At 41.3% G+C, this 24,151-nt stretch overlaps 2 protein-coding genes across 6 annotated transcripts in view; one reads left to right on the plus strand and one right to left on the minus strand.

Moving 5' to 3' along the window:
- The first annotated feature begins 1,268 nt into the window (after window positions 1-1,268).
- Window positions 1,269-15,089, plus strand: KBTBD2 (kelch repeat and BTB domain containing 2). 4 transcript variants are annotated; one of them, XM_074858932.1, is made up of 4 exons: window positions 1,269-1,376; window positions 8,522-9,049; window positions 11,772-11,937; window positions 12,376-15,089. In XM_074858932.1, exons 2-4 carry the CDS (start codon window positions 8,880-8,882, stop codon window positions 13,909-13,911), a joined length of 1,872 nt encoding a protein of 623 aa, XP_074715033.1. In that variant the 5' UTR covers window positions 1,269-1,376; window positions 8,522-8,879; the 3' UTR covers window positions 13,912-15,089. The 4 variants fall into 4 exon arrangements, with proteins under 4 accessions (XP_074715033.1, XP_074715024.1, XP_074715042.1 ...); XM_074858923.1 differs by having other exon boundaries at window positions 1,272-1,502; XM_074858941.1 differs by lacking the exon at window positions 1,269-1,376 and adding an exon at window positions 1,768-1,851.
- A 3,797-nt stretch (window positions 15,090-18,886) lies between these two features.
- Window positions 18,887-24,151, minus strand: part of AVL9 (AVL9 cell migration associated) — a 44,185-nt gene continuing 38,920 nt past the window's right edge. Inside the window, exons 16-17 of one of the 2 annotated variants that reach the window (XR_012627562.1) lie at window positions 23,786-24,057; window positions 18,887-20,067 (exon numbers count right to left, since the gene is read on the minus strand). Coding sequence is in view for 1 of the 2 variants with exons in the window: in XM_074858904.1 (XP_074715005.1) it covers window positions 23,963-24,057 (95 nt within the window). In the remaining variant the exon portion in view is untranslated. Of the gene's footprint in view, window positions 20,068-20,231; window positions 24,058-24,151 lie in introns of those variants that run through there. The other variant, XM_074858904.1, reaches the window with a different exon arrangement.

The raw sequence follows: 24,151 nt of genomic DNA on the forward strand, positions 1-24,151 counted from the left end.
TTCTAAACTTTACCAGTTGTTCAGTATTGAGTAAAGGGAGCAACACTCTTCTGTCCTAACACAGCCAGGTGGGCTGACAAACATAATGTTCTTTCCATATGAACAAGGGAAGCGCTTACTCCAGTACAGTGTACTCTACCATGTACAGCAGAAAGGTATGAAAAGTGGGGTTGTAATTTGACTCTGCCCTGGGTCTTTACAGAAGATGAGAATCTGAGCGGTCACTCTGCGACTTCACGTCCCTGAATGACAAGAGCCCCGGTTTTGGGGGAGGAGCTGAGAGAAGGAAGCACAACGAATGCACTGTGCAAGCAGGTGAGTGTCTAGAGAAAAACAGAGAGGTGTGGGTGCTTAGAGACTGTTTCCATTTCTAGGTTGGGAAATTTCTGTAATTTATTTTTGTTGTTTTTTTTTTTTTTTTCTATAATGTTCAGATTAAAGTTGTCCTTTGCACTAAAACACAAATTATAAAATGCGTGGAAAGGATTACTGATCTCGTTCCTCACAGACCTCCCCACGCAAGGCTTGTCTTTTCCACTGACAGCAGCTCTCACACTTTGTGGGCAAATCACTTGTGTGACTTGCCTGGGATGTTTTAAATCCCCAACTCCTGCATTCGTCAGATTACGTTTTTTACCCTCCTAAAGTTAAGTTCCTAGCCTTTCTCTTGGTGGATGGGCCCAAAGAGAAATGCAAAAAATAAAAAACCACTCCCCAGCTTTTAAAAAGTGGCCTGTCCTCGGGATTTTCCTTTCCCTTGGACCCGACATCAGTCCTCAAGCTCCTCCCGCCTCTCTTGTCCTTGCTACTTCCCTCCTGCGGCAGGCTCAAGGCCCGCAAGCCTCAGGCGGCATTTGCCCGAAGGGCGAGCGGACCTCGCCTCTGTGGCTCCCGCACTCGGCCAAAGGACATTGGGAGCAGGAGGTCCCGGGGGGAACAGCGAGGCGCCGGGCGAAGCGCGGGCCGAGGCCGCCCCTTGGCCGTGACGCCCACAGGCCTCCGGGCTGCAGCGAGCCGCCCCCCCCCCCCCCCCCCCCCCCCAGCAGGGGGCGCTGCGCCCGCCCGCGCGCCAGGCCAGCCGCGCGCCGCCGGAAGCGCGGGCGCGGCCACCGCCCCCCCCGTTGGCGCGCGGGCGCCGGCGCGGGCAGGGCGGGCGCGGGGGAGAGGAGCCGGAAGTGGGGGCGGGCCGAGGCGGCGGCCCCTGGCGCGCGGCGCCCGCCCCACCCCGCGGCACTGGCGCTGAGCATGCGCGGGCAGGGGCGGGCGGGCGCGGCGGCGGCGCGTCGTAACGGCTGCCGAGCGGCAGTGCTGCTGCTGCTGCGGCTGGGGGGAGCAGCGCGCCTGCGCGCCGAGTGGCCGCCGCCTCCGCAGCCCCGGTGAGACCGGATCCTCCTCCCTTCTTCTCCCTCTTTCCCCCCCCCCCCCTCCCGTTTCCTCGGTCCCCTCGGGCCTGGCTGCCCGCGGCCGGGACGCTGAGGCAGAAGAGGAAGCGGTGATCAGAGGTTCGTCTGGCGGCGGGGGGGGTGGTGGCGGTGCTTCTCCCGCGCTATCATCCTGCCGCGCGGCGCCGTTTCCCGTCCCCGCGGCGGCGGCCTGCGGTGCCGGGGTGGGGGTAGGGATAGGCCGTCCCTCGCCGCGGGGGGTCCTCGGCGGCGGGCGGTGCTCCAGAGGCGGGGAGGCTCGCGGGGGGCTCTGCGGCAGCCTGCCGCCCCCCCCACCCCTCGACTGGGTGCGGCTCCTGCCCGCCCCTTCCGCGACCTGTGGCCGCTCCCGGCCGGCAGCTGCGGCTCTGGGCCCGCTGGACCCCGGCGGAGACCCGCGGCGGAGGGAGGCACCCAGGGAGAAGGCGAGGTGACTGCTGGGGCCGCCTCCGGGGCCGGCTGCTGGCGCGGCGGAGCTCGGGAGAGCCGGGAGGAGGAGAGGGGAGGGGAGCGCGCCCGGCCGTGCGACCGGCGGGGCCGTCCCTGGCCCCGGAGTGCTGCGGTGCTCGCGGAGCAGGACGGTGCCCCACTCCTCGGGCTGGCGGCGGGGGGAAGCAGGAAAGGAATGAAGGCAGCGGAGGGACGGGGCGGCGCACCTGGGTGTCGGGAAGAGGAGGGGAGGGAAAAAGTGTTTCCTCTCTAGTGCCGGGTCGCTGCGTCCTGTAAACAGGAGGGGACGGTAAACGCGGGCCTGTAATGGGGCGGGCGGTGGGGCTTCCAGCGTGCAGGGCTCCGCTTCAGCGGGGCGGGCGGGGATGTTTGCAACTGCGGTGGTTTTTTTAGGGATGCTTGGAGGGACAGACACGATGAAGTCTTCTAGGGAAACAGCACTGTAGTGGCATTGTAATTGCCCACCTTTCCTCGCCCATATGACTAGTTGTGTACAGATTTATATTATTATTAGTACCTAAAGTGACAAAGGGCGGGCTTCAGTGTTTATATGTGGATTTGAAGAGTCAAATAATTCTTAGTGAGCTTTTACAGACTAAATATATGGATAGTATAGCTTTGAAGTTAGCCATCTGCGTGCCTAAGATTCTTCAGTATTTACTATTGTTTCTGTTACGAACGGGATAGATACCTGCTGCTTTTGAAATAACTTTAATTATGATTAGAAATGGATTTGTGTTGCAGTTAGCATCTGTGTTTTTAGAGGTTTCCTTGCAAAGCCACAGCTTGGCTTTCTACATTACTTTGTGACCATAGTGGACCTGAAAGGCTCTGTGCTGATGTGAGCTCCCCTAGGGCTGTATCTACATGAGTTTTGTACAGATGAGATATTTAGGAGATTGTTAAAATACACGATCAACTTAGTTCAGTTTCTCACAAATATACCAGGAGAAATAGGTAACTTTTAATATTTAACATACTCAGATGTGTAAACCATGTAGTCTTATGATCTGGGTGTAGGTGTCACACCTCTTTCCTAATTATTTTTGTGTGTCGAGTAAAAGGGTCCTGTTATACGCGATGCTGTGTAACTAGCATCTTTCAGGAACAGACCAAAACAAAAGAAAGGATGTTGCTGCTTCTTTAGTATTTTTTGGACTACATTTTGGACAGGTGATGGTTGTTGGGGGTTTTTTTGAGGCAGGCTTTTTTTCTTTCGGTCATGTGATTATGAAACAGATCAGAATTGGTGCAAATCCTAAAATTTCTCTTCCTTAATTTAGTGGCTATTGCATTTTGAGAATAAATTTTATATGCATGAATAAGATATCCATTATAAGGCTCTTAACCTTTCAGGAACTAACTTAAGCTACCTTAATTATTAATCTAATTTCTTAACATAGAAACGTTTGAATTCATAGTTGAACATTGTCATATCTCGTAGTGAATATTTAAGGGAGTAACCTATACTTATGAACTAGACTTTAAGTTGTTAAATAAAACAGTCTAGCTTCATCAACATCCTGGAGCTCAGAGGAAAAAAAACACTTTTCTGTACATACATGGCTGGATCTTACTGGAGACATCCATGGCTCACTTTTTTGTCAAAGGTTAATTTTCCAAAACCGGTCAAGTCTTTCCACAAAACAGAAACGCCCTTGGGGATGGAAACTACCTGTGCTCAGCCCAGAAAGGCCAGTTGCCAAGTTAAGTTGTTGGTTTATCTTGTGCTGATTTCATTTCTGAGCAGGTCTGTTTCCTTTAGTGTATAACTTCCTTTAGGAGCGGAAAAACAGAAAAGAAACTGGTGATGAGTGCATTGTGACCAAACATGTTGTTAGCAGGGAGTCTGACACTTCTAGCTTCTGCGTAGTTTCAGAAAGCTCACCTACCTCAAAGTTGTAACTTGCCTCCCAAGCGTAGTATGTATGGAAAATAGTAGTAGTTTCCAAGTGAATAGTAGTTCTCAAGATGATAACATTGTAGGAATAAATCGGTCCTTGTTTTTTTGTGAAATTTCGTGTTACTGCTTTATTAGAATCCGCTTGATGTCCTCGGGTTTCTGGACTGCAGTGCTATCAAAGACACCTTTGATGGCTTTAGAAGAGAGGAAAACTTCCAAGCCTGAAAACTGCTTCATCAATTACCTATTTCTTTTTCGCTGCCAAGGATGCAAATTTGATACATTGCTCAAGAATCTAGAGCTTCCAACTCCTTTTCTTCTTTCTTTCCTATCTTTGAGATCTGTTGGCTAGGTGTATTAATTTACATAATTGATTTTGATTGGTTTTAGTACTTGCATTCCCCCTTGTTACTAGTTGGTACAATAATTTGAAACATGTTGACTTGTAACTCAGCATATCCTTAATAGTAACTAAGTATTAAAGTGACCGATCTTGGTACTTTCACTGCTAGCTGGGAGGATTGCTATCTCTGCACACATGAATGCTTGTGGAGTTTGGCTTACAGTCGTTCAGTTCTTAATTCTGACATTTTATTATGTTAAAAATAGTGAATGACTCACTACTTTAGACGTGTTTTTACTTGTGATTTGTATGAAGCTGCCCTTGGATGGAAATAAGAATTTGACTAAAAGTGCAGAAAGTAGTATTTAAAACTTTTTTTTTATTATTAGTTAAAAAAACTAGATAAAGTTGAATGTCCAGGGAGATAAGTTTTGGTGGATTTTTCTTTTTGTTCTAAATATACAGGTTTATTGAAGTGTGAATTGTAGTTAGTGAAGTTAGAATTCAAGAGATATTTAGTTGGCTGATAGGAACCTGTGAGACTTTCAAGTGTTTCCCTGAATTTTATTGGAAGTTAGACATCTAATCTGGCAGACTTCTTAATGGGATTTTCAGAAGAATTTATTTCTTTTCCTAGTATCAAAAGATCTAAACAAAAACCAAAAAGAATACCCCAGTTGCATGTCTATATACCTGTTTTGCCTTATAATTTGGAAAAAATAAAGCAAATTTTGTTTTGAATTAGTCCAGTTGAGGACTATTATATCTATATATCTTATACCTTTCCCTGCTAATTAAATTGGAAACAGTCAATATACTTATTCCATGTTACACATTGAAGTATAGTGTTAACACTTCCCTGTATGTAGTGCAGTACATATCTCAGTGTATCAATCTTTGCTTGACTTCAGAAGATAAACACATTTAAGGATGGCAATTAATAGCCTGTCCCATAACTCGTTAACACTTGATGGTTAAGTTTTTGGTCTCATTCAGATTTGAAGTACATGAACAAGTGTCAAAAGCCACCTCATTAAAACTACTTAAGATAAAAGGAATAATTACTTAAAAACAAACCCTCTTATCAACCTGTTACTTAATGTTGCTCTCCAGCTTGATAGGGAGTTACTTTGGATCACCCGGTAATATTTGGGTTTAATTTGCAATCCAGTACCCCTGTGGCCTTCCAGCAACTACCTACCAGTCCTGGTTTAGATAGCTGACTTCCAAGAAGTTACCCAGAACAAAACGGTCATTCCAGTGACATTGTAGAATGTTCTGTCTTATTCACAGAACTTGTATTCAAGGATTGTTTTTATTCTATCAGAATTTCAGTTCAGCATATTAAGCTAACTTCAGCCATAGATCTTTTCATCCATAAATCAGAAATGTTCACCACTGCATAGTTACGAGAACTACAGGAGACATCTGCATCTGTAGATGTCTCTTCAAGTTCCTCGACTTTCAGTTAGCTGCAGTGTAAGAGCTGTATGCCAGTCAAGCACAGTGCAGTGAGAGAGAGGTTAGGTTGGGACTGGGGAGAGCCGAGCCTCTTAGAGTTCTCCTTTGGCAAGTACGTGGCTTTGGACAAGCTGATTCTTATTTCAGTGCTTCGGTTTTTCAGCCTCTAAAGCAAGGATAGTATCTCTCTCATTGTCTTGAACTCTTCAGAGAGGTGTGAGAGAGGTAGGTAGTCTTGGATGACTTTCCAGGCACAAAATGATGTTCCTACACCACTTATCCTAATGTTTTGAACAGATTCACTTCTCTTGGGCAAATGACAATGTGGTAATTTTAGACGAGAAATTCAGAGATCCTGATGTAATGTTCTCCTCAGGAGTATTTAGCATAGTTCCATTACAAGGGGAAGGGATGTGACTCCCGACTTTGTGACAAATACAAAATTTTTTTCTTCAGCAAATGTTTATCTTTGGCAGTAAAACACAGTAGGGATGTGGAAAACGGGAATCATGTACGTAGCATCTTCCTTACCATGTGCACCTCCCTGGAACACATCACAGAAATGAGATGGTTTCAGATCAGCTGTAAACCAAGGGCTCCAGCTTTGTAAATTTACAGTTCAGAGGTGGTTTGTATCACATAAATGTTCTGCAACAAGACTCCTGTTGTCATCTCGGTCTTTTCTGCTACTGAGGGTCATACTCAAATGTTCCACCTATTTATAGTAATTAATTTCACAGTTTCAACTCGTTTTCTGTTGAACATATCAGCATTTTCAGTTACTGACTCTCAGCCACATGCTGCCAAAAATGTCTTTGATATACACCTGCTAGTAAGATTAATTTCTCTATGGCATCCTTGACTGGTTCTGTTACCTAATGACTAAAACAGCACATATTAGTTTTGCTCTCTTTTTCCTGTTTCTGAAGATGTATATTCTTTAAAATTATACCAGAATGGGAAGTTAGGATATCAGTGACTTCTTTTGCTGAAGCTTAGCACTACTGATGCTCTGCCCGAACAGAGCTTAATCCACCGGCTTGGATTGTTCTTGAAACTTTACTCCTAAACCAGGAAAAACAATGCTGCAGAGAGACCCAGGATACCAGTAGAGCCACGAGCTATTTATTTCTGTGGGCCCAACATGCTTAGGAAGTCTGCGTGTCTCTGTAGCCATTTAAAGTTCAGTGCAAAATCTGTCAGTGGATCAGGTTGCATGTTAAGCTGTTATCAGATAACCAGGATAGTGGTTAGTGATGCAGAGATAGGATGCATACTAATTTGGTGAAAAGAAGTTGTAACTTGAAGCAGAAGGTCGTTGCTTTGGATGAGTAATATCTTTGTATATCCTTGATATACTTGTGGTTTAGTGACTTCAGCAGTTAACTGCACCTGAAACTTGAAGGTCTGAAGTCAAGACTTATGCTAATATCTGTTGTTACAGCAGATACTAGTCTCTCCTTCCTCCCCCAGATATTAACACCTTTTCTGTTTTTCTTAATTAACTGGCTTCACCTGAACAAACAGTGAATGCTGGGTTTGACTGTTTTGACTGTTTTCCAGTTAAACAGCCAGTGAAAACAAAGTTTGAGATTCTTGTTTGTCTATTTCTTCATTGAAAAAGATCAGTGACACTAAATTAGTAGTAATTAAAGCAGCATTAATTAAGCATGTCTGTTTCCAGTGAGTGAATGTTAAAAGACAGCTGTCTTTGAATTATGTTACAGGCAGTGCTCTGTTGAAATAGCAGATCTTTGATATGGCTGTCAGGTATTTACAGCCTTCATCTTACACTAAATCGTGTATTTTTGATTGAATTTAAAGGATGTCCTTTCAAGTAAGGTATTTCTGCATTCACCGTTCATTGTGGACTATAATGAATAGTGATGTCTTGGACAGTAGACAAACTGTCCCTGGTTATTCCTTGATTTTGGACTGCAAAAGAACAGCTGCAAGATTACATAAATCTGGAAGTATTTGGTAGATGTGGTACTCAGGTGTCCTTTGTGGTAGTGATTTTCCTGTCACAACTATCCCATTCTTAATTATGTTTCTGTGTTTACATGGAAGATAAGATAAAACCTGACCCCATTTTTAAGAGGAGGAGAAATGTCCAAACAAGAAAACAGACGTTGGTGGCCCGTGGTCATTGCTTTTTTAACTACTCCAAGCGTGTTGACCCCTGCTATTCCAGCATCCCTTTGCTCCTCTTATCTCCTAATTTTCTTTTCTCCTGTCTGCAGCAGTCATGCTTACCTGGCTGTATGGAAATGGCTCGGAAGGAAAAAAAAAAAAGGAATGTGGAATGTTAATAGGTGAAACAGAGAAGATGAATCAAATAAGCTTTGGGAATATAGGTTGTTAGGTTTTTTAATCCTTAGCTCTGGTTCTGTTTGTTCTTTAGTAGAATGCCAAAGATGAAATAAATGGGTTGATGTTGAGAGTTTAGTTGGAAAATGATGGAATGTTGAAGAAACTGCATTTATATTTTTAGTGGCCTGGTATTGATAAGCTTTAAGTGGATAAAACCACAGAAGCAGAAAAAGTAGCTGTTTAATATGGAAATGAAAAAAATGTGGATGTCTTATCAATGGTTAAAGGAAATGCACAGCTGTACTCAGTGGGAAAGCTGGGTAATTCTTGGAAGAGGAATAAAGTCTTACTGAACCTCGTTTTAACTCCAGCTTTAGAAGCTGTGTTGACAAAATAAATTATCTTCATTCATGAGTCTAGGTCTTGATAAGAATTAATATACAAACCCTTCTGCTCTTCATTTTTCTTCAATACTCTTGTTTAATTTTTTTCCTCTACGAGGGTTTTAGTGCAAGTAATTGAGTACTAATTTAGAAATAAGTTTGTTAGACAATTACTTTTAAGGGATAACTATGAAAGGTTTTTGAAAAAGTTCTAATGTGTAAATTAATTTTATTTTCCTGCTTTCAGTCACTCAAGTGCAGCCATTGATCACGAGATGTTACCACGAAATCTACCTCAGACTTCGCTTTTGCTCATTCATTTGCTGCGTCATAGATCTCAACAGGAGCTCTGGAGACACTCTTGAAAGTCTCTGAACAGATTGTGACATCAAGTCAAAGCATGATGACCTAATAGTAGGTCAAAGTCTGAAACATTGATTCAGCAGTCCAAGATAACATTGCCTTTTTTAACCTATCACTTCTGAAGGCTACAGACCTCCTGCCATTTCTTCCCTGGTTACTTCAGAAACACTCAACTGACCTTTCTCTGGCAAAAAGATCTTGACTTTTCTCTCTGGTCCTGGAAATATTAATGGAATACAGTCATGTCTACCCAGGACGAGAGGCAGATAAATACAGAGTATGCTGTATCCTTGCTGGAGCAGTTAAAATTCTTTTATGAACAGCAGTTGCTAACTGACATAGTGTTGATTGTTGAGGGCACTGAATTTCCCTGCCATAAGATGGTTCTTGCAACATGCAGCTCATATTTCAGGTAAGTATTCAAACTAGGATCTGTTAATTCTAGAAAATCTGTGATACCTGTTTTTGAGTGTAATATTTCTTAACTGATTAACAATTAATGTGTTGCAGAGAGTTTTTAAAGATCAGTGAAGTAAGTAAAAGACCTAAATATCATTACTTACCAACAACAAAAGAGTAAAATAAATTTTCCAGCATCTTGTGACTTACTCTGGATAGGTACTGTAATTTTTACAATAAGTGGAAAAAAAAAATCACACTTGTGATGGGTCATTTTCTTTAGGGAGTTAATTGAGTCTGATTAATAAATTTCTTTATTCGTCATACTTGGTCTTTAAATATTCAATCTTTTTTATTTTCCAAGGTAGGGTAATAGGGGATTATTGAGACTTGGCTGTGGGAGTTCCATTGTCGTGTTTATTAGCTGTAGTTTCGTAGAAGCCTCTGCTAAAAGTAGGGATTGCTGTGCAAGTTCATGGCTTCCTTTTCTGAATCATCTGTTTTTTTTTCCGCTCAGCAAAGAAGCCAGAAACTCTTCTCTTGCCTGAGTCTTGTTGCAATTGCAACAGGTTTTTTTGTGGGGGGCTTTGTTTGTTTTTTTCCCCCCTCTGAGATGCTGTTGAAATTTTAAATTCAGTAGCTCCTGCTTTCCAGGTGTCCTGTTTTCTGTGTTTTGAAAAGTTTTTATTAATAAGATATGTTGACTGCTACTACTTTTTGCAGATACTGTCATAGTAAGTCCTAGAAGAGGAGGCACCATGAATTTTCTGCGGTGATTAATCACTTTTTATTGGCAACACAGTATAATTAATCTGGCTGTCTGGAAGGAATTTGGAAGCTTGAAACTAGTCTTGGTGATATCCATGCATGTTTTACCTTCCTAATGCATTGTGGAAGGATTAGAACTTCTTTCCTGTTTAATCAAGGGAAGATTTGCAAATTTGGTGTTCTTGTTGAGATGGGCTCACTATACAGAACACTTCTAAGACGTTTTCTATATTTTGTCTGCTTTCTTGCATAGAACTATTGGAGGATTAATTTATTACTTTCACAGAAGTTTTTGTTGCTGCTTTTTGTATTAATTTTTTCATCTCAGATGAGCGTGGTACAATTTTTAGCAACAAGTACTGTGTGATCACTAGATAATGATTATTGCCGTTGGCCTTGTGCAGATGACATAGTTCCAACAGTCTGTAAAATAACAGCCACTGGAAATGTGGCCAGATTTAATGTGGGTGGCTAATCATAAGGTTGGAAAGCTGTTGTGAGTCCACGCAGCGTGCCGCATTAGAATATGCAGTCAGATCTCTTATTCATATGTGTTTGTTTATTATTTGTGGAATGAGGTTTTGGCACTGGTTAAAAGAGTTATCAAGCTTGTGGTTTTGTCATGTTCTGTTTTTCTTCTCTACTTTGCTTTACAAAAAGATGCTCTGCTTCCTAAATTTAGCTTTATTATGAAAAATCGATAGCCCCGAAGGAGGCTGTGGGGAGAGGGGGAAGAACAGAAAAGGATCTCTTAGTGTGATCCAGCCACTGGGCGTGACTGCAGCCCGCTTACCTTCCATCTTGGTGCTTGGACGCTGCGCTGCAGCCGCCCAGCTCCGGCACAGCCCACGCACCACGCAGCAGAGCCAGGTTCTCCAACAGCTACCTCTTCCTTTCTATGAAGAGGACTCTCTGCTGGCACTTGCACTGTCTTGCTTACCTTAAAAAAGCTGTATGGCAAGTTGTTACTCACTTGGCTAGTCAGTGATCCTTCCTAAAAGGCAAGTTGCCCTGAGTTAAGGAGCTTAGAAGGCAGAGAGATGGGGATGGGATGGAGGAGGGAATGGTGGTGGGGCACTGTTGTGGTGTCAGATGCTTCCTGGAATGGCTTTGCTTAGGGAGTGTGTCTCCATGTCCCCTTCACCTCTGCCGCTGGGGGCAGGACTGCAGGGTGCACTCACTGTCCCTTCTAACTTCTATCTAGTTCCCTAAAAAGCCCCAAATAAATACAAAGAGCCTAGAGCTGAATTTTCAATGCAACCATAAATACCAAACCTGAATTAATACAGAGCTCTTAAAATCAATGTCCACCATTTTAAGAAAATTGGCAAGTACCTGGTTTACAGTACTAGAATCCAGTTAGTTCTTAACCGTGTTGAGTCTGATAGTTTTTTGTGTCATTGACTTTTGTCTACAAACTAAAAGCTTACTGCATATTATTATGAATGGTATATAAGAAATACTTCATGGAGTGCTAGTCCTTGCTCCATTTTCTGAGCTAATTTTCTCCTCCCCGAGGAGCATGCTTTTTGATACGACTTAGCTCAGTCCACTACATAAATCTGCTGCTTCTGTTTTAGAATCTAAGATCTAACTGTGTATGTTTCAGCAGTATTTTCTGGAGGATGTTTCTTCCCTCTCAGCATCATCTAACATAGAAAAAGTTTTTAAATTTCATCATTAAAACTCTAAAATCATTAGAGTGCTCTGCTGATAAACACAAGAGAGTTTGCGTAAATATAAAATATTTCTGCAGAAGGCACTGATGGTACTTTGTGCATGTTCTGCACAAATGCTTTAGCTTAAATACTAGATGGTAGCCTAAGGTAAATACTAAACACTGTAAACAGGCAACCAAAAAGGCTGTTCACCTTTTGGAGTGTAATTGCTGAAGACTTAGGGGTGACTATTTAAGATTTTCTGTACTTACTGTTGATCCTTGTCTTAATGTGTATATTCCTCCTCAGAGCCATGTTCATGAGTGGACTAAGTGAAAGTAAACAAACCCATGTACACCTGAGGAATGTGGACGCAGCCACTTTACAGATTATCATAACTTATGCATACACGGGTAACTTGGCAATAAGTGACAGCACAGTAGAACAGCTTTATGAAACTGCCTGCTTCTTACAGGTAGGAATGTTTTATTTTGAGTGTGAAATAACTGCTGCTAATCTCTGAACCATTTTTTTTCTTGTTAAATAGTCTTCTCTGTTTAGTCATTTCAAAATACTCTTCTTCAGTTTGCTCAGTACAGACAGCAGTTGCTTGCTGCAGATAGGTTTCCTGTACCCATCCCTCCTTGCTTTACGGTCCCTGTGGAGGGTGGATGTAAAACAGTGCACTTCTGACATTCAGAAAATGAGTTTCTCCAGCAGATGTAATCATGTGATGCACCTGATCTGTATGGGGCAGTCGAGTAAGTCACTGGTGTATTTCTGTGTATGTACAGTATTCCAGGCCTAAGCTCTGTTGTTCGACACTAAATGCAGGTACTTCTCCCTGCTGCAGGTATGTGAAGGAATAGATTGTATGCAGTAATACTGAGTGTGTTTCTTCTTTGCATTACAGGTAGATGATGTGTTACAGCAGTGTAGAGAATACTTAATCAAAAAAATTAATGCAGAAAATTGTGTGCGTCTATTAAGTTTTGCTGATCTCTTCAGCTGTGAGGAGTTAAAACAGAGTGCTAAAAGAATGGTAGAGCACAAGTTCACAGCTGTGTACCACCAGGAGGCTTTCATGCAACTGTCACACGATCTACTGATAGATATTTTAAGCAGTGACAATTTAAATGTGGAAAAGGAGGAGACAGTTCGTGAAGCTGCTATGTTGTGGCTGGAGTACAACACAGAATCACGATCGCAGTATTTGTCCTCTGTTCTTAGCCAAATCCGAATCGATGCACTTTCAGAAGTGACACAGAGAGCCTGGTTTCAAGGCTTACCACCGAACGATAAATCGGTGGTGGTGCAAGGACTGTACAAATCGATGCCCAAGTTTTTCAAGCCCCGACTTGGTATGACAAAAGAGGAGATGATGATTTTCATTGAAGCTGCTGCTGAAAACCCTGGTAGTCTTTATTCTTCTGTCTGTTATAGCCCCCAGGCAGAAAAAGTTTACAAACTGTGCAGCCCTCCGGCTGACTTGCATAAGGTTGGGACGCTGGTAACTCCCGATAATGACATCTATATAGCGGGTGGGCAAGTCCCTCTGAAAAACACGAAAACTAATCACAGTAAAAGCAGCAAACTCCAGGCTGCCTTCAGGACTGTGAACTGCTTTTACTGGTTTGATGCACAGCAAAACACTTGGTTTCCAAAGACACCGATGCTCTTTGTTCGTATAAAGCCATCCCTGGTCTGCTGTGAAGGATACATCTATGCAATTGGAGGGGACAGCGTCGGTGGAGAGCTCAACAGGAGAACTGTGGAGAGATACGATACCGAGAAGGATGAGTGGACCATGGTAAGCCCCTTGCCTTGCGCGTGGCAATGGAGCACAGCGGTGGCTGTTCACAACTGCATTTACGTCATGGCACACAACTTGATGTACTGTTACTTTCCCAGGTCGGATGCTTGGGTAGAAATGGCTATGAGACAAACAAGTAGGTGTTTTGCTTCAGCTGCTGCTTTTGGAGACAAAATATTCTATATTGGCGGACTGCATATTGCCAGCAATTCTGGTGTAAGGCTCCCAAGCAGTACTGTAGATGGGTCTTCCGTCACCGTGGAAATCTACGATGTGAATAAAAACGAGTGGAGGATGGCAGCCAACATCCCTGCCAAGCGGTATTCTGACCCATGCGTTCGAGCCGTTGTCATCTCTAATTCTTTATGCGTCTTTATACGAGAAACCCACATGAGCGAGAGGGCAAAGTATGCCACCTACCAGTACGACCTGGAACTCGATCGCTGGTTCCTAAGGCAGCATATATCGGAACGTGTGCTGTGGGACTTGGGGAAGGACTTCCGGTGCACTGTGGGAAAGCTGTATCCATCCTGCCTTGAAGAGTCCCCATGGAAACCTCCAACGTACCTCTTCTCACCAGATGGAGCTGACGAATTTGAGCTGGATGGGGAGATGGTTACTCTGCCACCTGTATAGCTCCCAGATTAGACGGCACAGCCGATCCTGTGCTCGGTTACCTTGAAGGGAAAGGTTGTGAAAGAACAGGTCTGGAAACAGAAATGTCAGACCTGTCCTTCCTGAGTTGTATTTTTACGCCCCACCTAACACTTGCCGCCATTCAGTATGAATCAGTAAAATGAGCAGATATGCTTCCATAATCTGAAATACTATTATCTGATAATTGAGAAACATATATGTATATCATGAGCTTAAGCATCTGACTTGTCTAAAGAATTACTTTCTAGTTCTATGAAGTCTCAGTTCAGGAAAATTAGCTTCAGAAAAAAGTAGTTACTGTTTCTAGGATGATGTCACAACTCTTCTGAAAGTAGCTTCCAGTTATATTTGAACTACTTCTGGACATTCTACTCAAGTGCAAGTTATATAATTGTCAGTGTGGCCTAATTAAAGGACTGTGCTGCACTTACTTAATACTAATATCCATGTTGGTATAGTAATGCCATTAAAAGAAAAAGAAACAAATCCCATGGATCTACCTGTGGTAGGAAGGGTAGATCTTCCATTGTATGGTAACATGCAGGGCAAAATGACTGCAGGTTCAGTCAAGCTGTATTATTAGGTGCATGTATTCTATTTTCACTAACTTATACCTGTCTATTTAGAATACAGGTCTTCCAAGCAGCTGGTAGTTTACCAGGTGTGGACTTAAGTTGCTGGGCTTGCAATAGGGATTGTCAGCCCTCATAGTGCGGGTCTGTGTGGAGCTTTAATCGGTAAATGTCTCCACATTCTGTATTACAGTAACATTGGCTCATGTATATTACTTCCTGCTGCTGATGTATTTTTCCATTGTAAAACAAAGTTTTAGTGTGGATTAACCAGGTCTTTATTTTCTGTTAATTTAATAACAAGCATTACTGTAGTGTGATTGTGTAGAGATACCCCTTAGCTGTCAGGTTTTTTACTTTGGGGGGAGCATACTGTTCAGGAATATCCTGTGCTCTGCGTGCAGGAGAGCAGATGACTAGTGCTGCTCTGGCATTAATCCCAGGAACCACTAGCAGTAGCGGGGCGCCGCCAATCTAACATGAACACAGGTGCTTCATGACAAACCTTACTAGCATGTTCAGCTGCATCATGTTCTGGCACTGTATTTTGAATGACATTAATTTATTAAAAAAGACTGAATCCAACTGAGTTTGAGTGTCCTTTCTGGTGGAAGTTGATACTGTTACGACACCCTCCCACCACACGAACGCACGCTGCTAGCAAGTAGTTTGTTGAAGGCAATTTGAAAGGGTTAAGCTACAAAAAGTCTGGAGACAAATACAGTAGTTGACTGTGCTTACTGGGCAGTGAAAGCTGGAAATTAGGTATGCAAGTCAAAGTAAGGTTTATATGGAACTTGAATCCCCCACTATGATTTTTGTAAATCAGCACTTCTCGGGTCATGGGACAAATTCTGCTCTACTAAAAGGGAAGAATAACGGCCACTAAGGAGGTAATGAGGAATCTTTTCCAGAAGCTCAGAAGATGAGACCTATTTTCAGTCTTTAACAGCAAGAGCAAATTTATTTACTCCCTCACCCAAACTGCTGCTGGCTTTTTTGTAGTTCTGTTCCTTATTCCAGTAAACACAATTACATCTTTCAACAAAGACAACACCTGTGTATTTCTGTGGCTAGGTCTCAAGTGGATTTACAAAGTTTTGATATGTATAATTCTTAAAGGTTTGACTGGAAAAGGGACTTCAGATAAGAAACCTGCCTTATGTAACACTCTTCCTAATGCTTTGGCATTTTCCACCATGTAGGGATTTATGGGACCCAGAATAACGATGGCTTCAACAGAAAGAGGCAAGCTACTAATTTTTTTATTAAGGTGACATAACATGTTTGCACTTACCACTGTATCACCGTTGTTATTTTTTTTAAACACCTGAACTGCTTGTCTAAGAGGGGAGAAGCAACTCAGGATCCTGCTGGTAGGTCTGTTTATATTGCAAAGTAAATTTGACTACAAATTAGGTGACTAAACTGCAGTGGCTGTAGGTCACAGTCGCCTCGCAGAACCTGAAGGACTGTCCTTGATTTTTTTCCATTTAGGAACACCTTTTCAAATACTGATGGTCTACATGACTTCCTGCTAGCCTGCATTTTTTATGTATTTTTATATTGTTTTTAGATATTACCTGCATTTTTTTGTATTTTCTATGGTCTAAGATATAGTACCTTATTTAAAATTAATTTACTGTCGATAATACAGTACTTAAAGACTAGCCCTGTGTTGAACTGTTCTCCAGTGCCTCTGTTGCAGTTTGCTTGCTTATACAACTAGTTGCTGTGGTTATTCTTCAACCCCAAAGGAAAACACAGCTGGCAAATGCTACTCTCAAGTCTAAATTCTTTCCTTGCATAATTTGAGAAGGAAACTGTGCAGGCAAATCATCATGTGCCTGGAAATGGTCACTGGTGGTACAATTAGAGAAAGACTTCTGTGGGAACAAAGACAACAGCTGAAAAAAATGCATTTTTCCTTTCATAAATAGAGCAAATATGATTAAAGCCTTCACAGAGTTCTAAACTAGTATCTTACTACAAAGCTTCAGCCTAATACTAGCCCATTCAGCCTGTGCTTGGCTTTGAAGTACAGTCACATACAAGTTTCAATGAATCAACTTTGTATGTCCTCAAGTTTTGCTGTATTTTCAAACAGTTTGCTTCTTTTCTGGTAGAACTACTTTAAGTTAGTCCTACATAGCTTCAGTTCCCCCTGCCTGAAGTAATAAAAAGGAGGGATCTGGCCTCTGCTAATTTTTAATGCATCCAATGATTTTTACAGTTGTTTAAATACAATTCTAATTGCAAGTTTCATTTTTGTTCTAGGGGGACCAGTCAGATCTACGGCAGTGAACTGTGTCAGGCTTTACAGAGAACAGGATCAGATGGATAGTTCACTTTGGGGGAAAGTAATTTGATAAAATACTAAAGATGTTTTTACAATTTAAAGCACTGCCTGGTTTAAAGCACTGCTTTAAAGCCACAACACTTCTCAGTTCTCAGTGCTTCTGTTAAGATGCACCAGCACCTGCCACCTGGCAGTACAGCTAAGGACCACCTCTGGGCAAACGTTCAGACCACTGAACTTAGCAGCAGGCTTGCGTTCTTCCTCCTCGGTTTCCCATTTACAGCTACGTTTAAATTGTTTTCTTTTTGGGTCTGGATTCCTACATAAAAGAAGCCTTAATTTAGGCAGACTGAAGCAGGCTCACCCTTAAAACCAGCTTCTTTCCACTTCATGCTCAACATTAGCCAGACAAAGTTCTGTTTAGTTCCACTCCAGAATTACTTAAAATATCTCCCTCCTCCAACATTTATGAGTATAATTCAGCAAGGCAGAGTTCTTACTCATAGAGCTTATAATCAGGAGGAGGAATACTAGCAGACTGAGTAAAACACAGGGATCTCTCATGATGCTGGGAGGCAGGCTGTATGAAATCTGTACATCTTCACACAGCTCCCAGGTTATGGTAGGGAAGAGGTTGGTAAAGACCCTGAGCCGGCAGCTGAGAGCAAGACCCGGGTCAGTACTGGGTTACAGAAACTCTGACATGGAAGAAAGAACCAACAGCGAAGATGGGACAGGCACAAAGGAGAAACAGTAACAGCATCTGTGTGTCTGCTTTCTGCTCTAAAACACGTAGCTCTGCTGGGGCTTGGCCTAGCTTGTGAAACTAGGTACCTTTGTTTCAGCAAAGGAAGGGTTTAAGTGTTGTGCGTACACCAGCACTGAGGTGCTAAAGTACAACTGGTCACCTGAAGCATAACATGGCTTCATCTCTTAAAATAGTAAACTCTACTGAAGACATACATGTGGTCTGCTGCATCAATATGACCAAAGAGGCAGTAAACAGGTTCTAAAAATGCAGACTTTGAAGTCTAGTCAGCTAATATGCTAAACATCAAGCTACATCTTGATGCTGAGATTGTATTTAGGAAGGGCAAGAGGTAGGGCTAGCTAATTTGACTCAGCACATGTTTCTATTGAAGTGAAAAAAAATTAAGAAGCAGTTTCCACAATTTAAGATTGGACATACTCTTCTGCCAGCTCTTTGGCACAGCATTATACACATCAAATACATAGACAATTTATTAAGAACTGCAAAAGTCAGTAACCACAGGTCCTATTAGGTAATACATTAAGCTCAGCGTTATTTTTTGCCACTTTCTGGTATGCCTGAACTTTTAAATTCTCCACTGTGTTTCTGTGTGCATTTCTAAAGTCTCTGAATTCAGAAACGAGAGACTGGGTTTGCTTCTTCTGTATTTTTCATCTGTTTCATAAATATGCAAGTGATGTTATTCCACCTATGTTTTTAAGACAAAATACCTCTACATCTGCCTTCACTTTAGATAACATCTTCCTTCAGTCTAAACACTCTTACTTGATTTTCTTTATGCTCACCTGGTCTAGAAAGCAGTGCTACTTTCTCAGTGATCTAGATTAAGACAAGATGATGTTGTAGATGTTCCCTGCTATTATTGAGGCAAATAGTAATTATGCTTTCATCAATATTAGTCAATAAATTCAGGCAGGGAAGTAACAAAAATATCTGATTTTCTATCAATGTTTTTAGAGTAGTATAAGAGGAGCAATGTGTGATCAGGCAATTTTGAACCTATACAGGAGGACTCCGCAAGACAGCTTGACTTCCAGGTTCTATCACAACTGAGATTAAGCCACCTGTGTACAGATATTTATTCCCCATAAATTGACATCATAGGGGTATAAGTAATCTGAGTAAGGTTCACTATTTAACTGCCAGAAGTGATCCATTCCCATAATTATTTTTTTTTTATTAATCCAAACACTACTTCTAATGTTTGATAAAAAAAATGGGGTCAAGACCAGAAACATCACAGAACTAAAGCTCTGTGCTGGCTTTAAATCAGTCTCTGGTATAGTACTAAAAACACAAAATGCCATGAAGTAATTTGTCATACATCTTTATTCATAGTACAATAATGTAGTGTACTCTCCATGTTGCCCTTTTAATGAAAACTAAATACCTGCAAGAAAGTAAAATTATACTGCATAAACAAGACCATATAAATTTATCTTTCAGTGTGCTTGCACAACTACTTGTGTTACATCTTTATTAATAAAATGACCAACGGAGGGTTGTGAAAGAATGTCAGGAATTGATAAAGGAACTGTTGAAGCCAACCGAGTGACCCTGACAAAGCAACACTGAGATGCAACAGAGGACACCATAAAACCGTCAAGCACGGAAATACCAAGATAAGCACATGGGAACAAAAGCTGTTAATTGAACCAAGGAGAGAACTACTTGAACCACAAGTGAGCTTTCCTCATTAACATAGTGAAAACCTACCCTCGAGTGGGAAAAAGCCCCCCACCAAGAAAAGCCCCTTCCCCACTGAACATGCACAGGTGAAAAAGAGGATCCTGTGACTTTAAATTGAGAGAAGGCATGTTGTTACCCAATGAGGAACAAAGTGATAAGAAAGTACCCACTGGTCATTACAGTAAACATGCATTCATGTAGTTTGAAGCATAGAAATAGGTTGCTTGCCTGTGTGCGGTGTGCTGGCTTTGTGGAAATACCACCTAGCACCCATCTCTGCACAGATACAGATTGAACAAGTATCTCGACTTTGTGGTTGTCAGCTCATTGCACACCAGGTAAAAGAACCCAGATTTTGGGACAACACTTGCATACCATCAGGAAAAAATTAACAAATTTTAGAGAATTGCAACTTTTTCTAAACATAAGCTCCATCTAATTCACATCTGAATATTATTCAAGGCAGTTAGTTTTCTCCTACTGGGAACAGCAACTTACCAAATCATTCTCAGCTAGGTACAGTGACAGTTACAGTAGAAATTTTTAAGTTTTAAAATAGCTCACTGTAGCACAGAACTGGATGTACAGCAATTAATTTACTCAGCATCCTGATTTTGACTAGATGTCACAATCCACATGAACTACGTACTATTTTGAAGCTAAATCTACATCAAAATTTTATAGTCATACCTAAAGTTCTTGATGATGTAGGAGAGGTCTGTGACCTACTGAAGACTTTAATCAATTCACAATGAGCAGTACCCAATAAGAAATAAAAAGTCAAACTAGAAGATCCTCTTGTCCTAAATTTGCAAAAAGCAACATCCACAATCAGTTTAAATGGAAGACAAATTTCAAAAAGACTGCCAGTGTATTACAAGCTGCTACCAATATCAAAACCAGATGCCTGCAAGTGGCTTCTGGTGGGATTCATTTCTTAAAATAATACATCTTTTTTCAGCAGACAGAACTTTAAACAGGCTGGATGTATTTATTTTTCAAGCAACACAAGAAAAATCAAATACATTATTTGTATGTTCAATTATCAAGCAAGAGTTTCTATGTTTAAAAACTGCATTCACGCCTTCACTTTTACAATTAAATACTGCCACATTAGTTTCTCTGCTTAGTAGTAATTTACGGAAATCATAAGCTTGTTTAGGCAAAATACTAAATTAATTACAAAGGTGCTTAAAACAGATGTACAAGGTCAAACAAGTGCAATGTACTAGAACACTGATCTAAAAATGATAATTACATTGTGATATTTGAGGAAACGTGTCAGATGTACACAGGAATTGAGGTTATGACATGAAAATGATTGATGAAAAATGCTGAACATTTTAGTCAAATGAAGTATTAGGTCAACAATACTTAGTCTTGTGGGGGTTTGGGGACTTATATCTATGCTTAATAGGCAGTTCCTCAAATGCTGGCTCATAGAAGAAGCAGAGGTGGATGCCTTTCATGCCAGAAAGTTGAGAAGTGCGCTACTGTATTACCTGTAAGTCAGTTCATGCTGCACATTGACAGCCAGAAATACCTTTGCAAAATACATCATGACAGAGCTGTAACAACAGCTTCACAGTTGACTCATTAGAGGTACTATCACCAATTCATTTAGGACTCAGTGTTTCTTGCAGTGCAGAAATGGATGTCAGGGTCTTTGAAATGGAAGTTGTCTGCCTGAATTTTTCTGAGTAAGTAACAATGCTTGCACTTTTAAAACAGAGGGGAGGAAAATAACTTGCGTTTGCATTGAATTTAACTATAAAGAGGTTACAACCATTGAATTAAGAGGACTACATGAGCTTAGATGAACCTCAGTGGCTGCATGCCTTCCCACAGCCCAAAAGTAAGTTTAAGCAAATGTCAAAGAGCAAACACACATGTAAATGAAGACCACATATCATGAAGATCACTTCATCTCTACCCACTGCATGAGTCTTAATCACTGTATGAGTCACAGTCCAACTTGCTAGCAGGATGCTAGTTCTTAAAAAGATTGAAAATTAATACTAGTTTCTTATTCTACCATTTGTAAAGAAAGGAACATACTCTCAATCAGGTTGTGTGTTTGGCTCCACAACAGAGGCAGCTGGGACAGTGGGAAAAAGACTGCAGAGAAAGGTCTGTCTGGTTGTCTTGCCCATAAGAGAAATACTGTGAAGTATCACAACAGAGTCCTTGTACAAAGCAGCGAGCAGCTGTGCATCAGCTTAGCACTGCACCTCATTCTGCCTTTCCTGATCAATCTACCAAAAAAGTAGTCAGCTTTCTAATACCCCTGGGCCAGTGAGGGAGTCTGTGGGAGTAAGGGGAATGCAGAGAGCTAACCAAATTGGCTATACAAATTTCAGACATAGGAGAATTCTACAGAAGAATCTCGGGTGAGGAGGCGACAAAGACAAGAATTTTGACAAGGGATCCTTGAAGATCCTGTTTCTATACCTTATACATGTAAATACCTGGCTCCTAGAACTCCCATCGTGAGCTCCTAAGCCTAAATCTACCTCATGTGCCCTAGGTTGCTGAAGATAGTTTTATGGGTGCCTAAATCCTTTATGCACCTTTATTCAGTCTTCACTACAACATGAAGCCTGACCCCTTAAATCCCAGACAGCAGATAATATGTTAGCTATATTTCACAAAAGCAAGTGATTATTTTCAGTTATTTTTTTATCTGCATGCTGAATCAGAAAGCTCTAGACTGATAATGAATAAATGCAGCCCTAGTCATATTTCACCAGAGCTCTTTCTGCATATCAAGTATTACTTAGTCTTTGAAAAGATATAAATGTCTATTACAGAGTTGTGGAATAAAACAGAAAAGAGCATAAGAAGTTTTAGGAGATACACAAATACACACAGAGACCACGAGCAATAGTTGCAGTTCTACAGATACATTTTACTTGTATGTCAGAAGCAGTAGATCAGCAGAGCTTTAGGGGCCTTTTTTTCCCCTTCTCAAATGAAACTACTCAAACTAGCTGTATACTCTCAAGTTTTCCATGGCCATTCTATCTAGCTTGTCCTGAAAAAAAATTAATGAAGGCTTTAAACCAGATTCTGTGTTTCTGAATTGCTGTTTGAAGCAATTAAAACTAAGTTGTTCAACAGTAACTACGTGATACAAGTGTGCCTTTTCTATTAGCTTTTCAAATGCACCTACAGAAATTAGAACTTAGTTTCTTAGAACAAATTACATTCAAGCCTTCTTGCTTATCTCTTATAGAGCTGCTGTATTTTATTGGAGGAATAGAAGAAATAACCATGACTTGAAATCTTGGCCCCAGAAAAGAACATGGCAAAATGCTGACAGATAATGATGAAGCAATAAACTGAGAGCCTTTTACTACAGAAAATTGGAACATTGGATAATGTAATGTAGAAAATGTTAACAGCTATCATGTGAGGATGTTAGAAGGCATATAGAGGCACGCACATTGCAAGAAACAGGAGATAATCTCTCTCAGAATCAGGAAATGTAGGAAGTGGAATTTGCTTGCATACAGAAGACACCACAGGCATGTTACATAGAAAATACAGCCTTACGCCACATCTTTTCATATAAACTATTATATTTCTTCACACAAGGATACAAACTGAGCCGTATCAGTTACTCTCTCAATTCTAGTGTTACTTCCTTTATGAAAAAAGTAGTTATCCAAACAGAACATTCCCTGAGTCGACACAGAAAATCGATATAGCTGATTTTCGTTCGGAAGAGTCTTTGTACTTTACTGGCAAAAAAAAAAAAGAGCGCCGCACAGTTTGCTACTGTGCTAGTTTTAGGCATTTTTAGTACTTTGTATTCATATGTATGTAATTACGTTGATTGTGTAATTACATCCTAATAGAACAAGACCTCAGAAAACTCTCAGTGATCCAATCCCAATTCGGGAGAATTGTTTTGTAATACTTTTCCTGAAGAGGTCTCTCCAACCAGAATACCATTCATGTAAAAACACAGCCAACACATATGCAAAGTTATGAAGGTCTACTGCATAACATCAAGAAAATACTGATTTTGCAACTGTTGCACAGATTTGGGGACATAAAGAGAGCTAGAGACAGATTAATGCAAACAACTGTACAACTACAGAGGAGAAAGGAAAAAACCCCTTAAGTCAGCCAGTCTTACTCTGCACCCCGCTGATTTTAGTTTGCCTGTGAAAGCAAGGAAGTTCTACCTGGCTTGGAACCCTTTAAGGGTTTCCACCGTATACTTTTTGCAGAGATGCTCTCAAATCCAACCTGAAAGAGGAATCAGTACTTATACTCTGCTTATTTCTAACGAGAATTCACAAATATTTGGCTATTCAGATTGAAAAATATAACTAGTTTTCATAAATATTATCAACATCCAAGAAAATGTACAAATCTAAAGTCAAACACATTTGGCTTGCAACAAGCCTTGTTTACTAGTATCTTTATAAAGGCTCAGTTTTAAAGAAAAGTAGTCATTTTAAATACAACCAATATACTGCAAATGCCATCCCATTGTATGGAGACACTCACCATTCTTCTATATTTCTAGTGAAACTGAATGATGACATTCCATGTCTGCTTGTAACCTTATACCTTGTTTTGGTCCTGGGTAGTTAATCTCCACTCCTATGTTTTGGAGCAGTCTTTTTACAGCTCAGAGAAAGCATTGCACCTGAAATATTCAGCAGCATTGTGCAAAACCATCATTTAGTCCCCGAGGCTCTGGGCTGACTGCGTAAAAGTGGAAAACCACGATGACATGGCTGATTTCGCACTTGTGAAGGCTCCTCCAACTGACTGACCTGCGTTACAACACAAGACAAAGGTCAAAGCATAGTGTTACCATTACGGAGCTACTACAAAGAAATATAAAAAAAACCCCACACAATCAGTTGT

Source organism: Strix uralensis, chromosome 1 (assembly GCF_047716275.1).
Source record: "Strix uralensis isolate ZFMK-TIS-50842 chromosome 1, bStrUra1, whole genome shotgun sequence".
In the NCBI taxonomy this organism is placed as follows: domain Eukaryota; kingdom Metazoa; phylum Chordata; class Aves; order Strigiformes; family Strigidae; genus Strix; species Strix uralensis.

Bases quoted from the DNA above. Each gene is read 5' to 3' on its own strand.
- KBTBD2 (XM_074858932.1), top strand. From the start codon at position 8,880: ATGTCTACCCAGGACGAGAGGCAGATAAATACAGAGTATGCTGTATCC. The intron at 9,050-11,771 runs GTAAGTATTCAA...ATTCCTCCTCAG, and splicing joins ACATGCAGCTCATATTTCAG to AGCCATGTTCATGAGTGGAC. The intron at 11,938-12,375 runs GTAGGAATGTTT...TTTGCATTACAG, and splicing joins AAACTGCCTGCTTCTTACAG to GTAGATGATGTGTTACAGCA.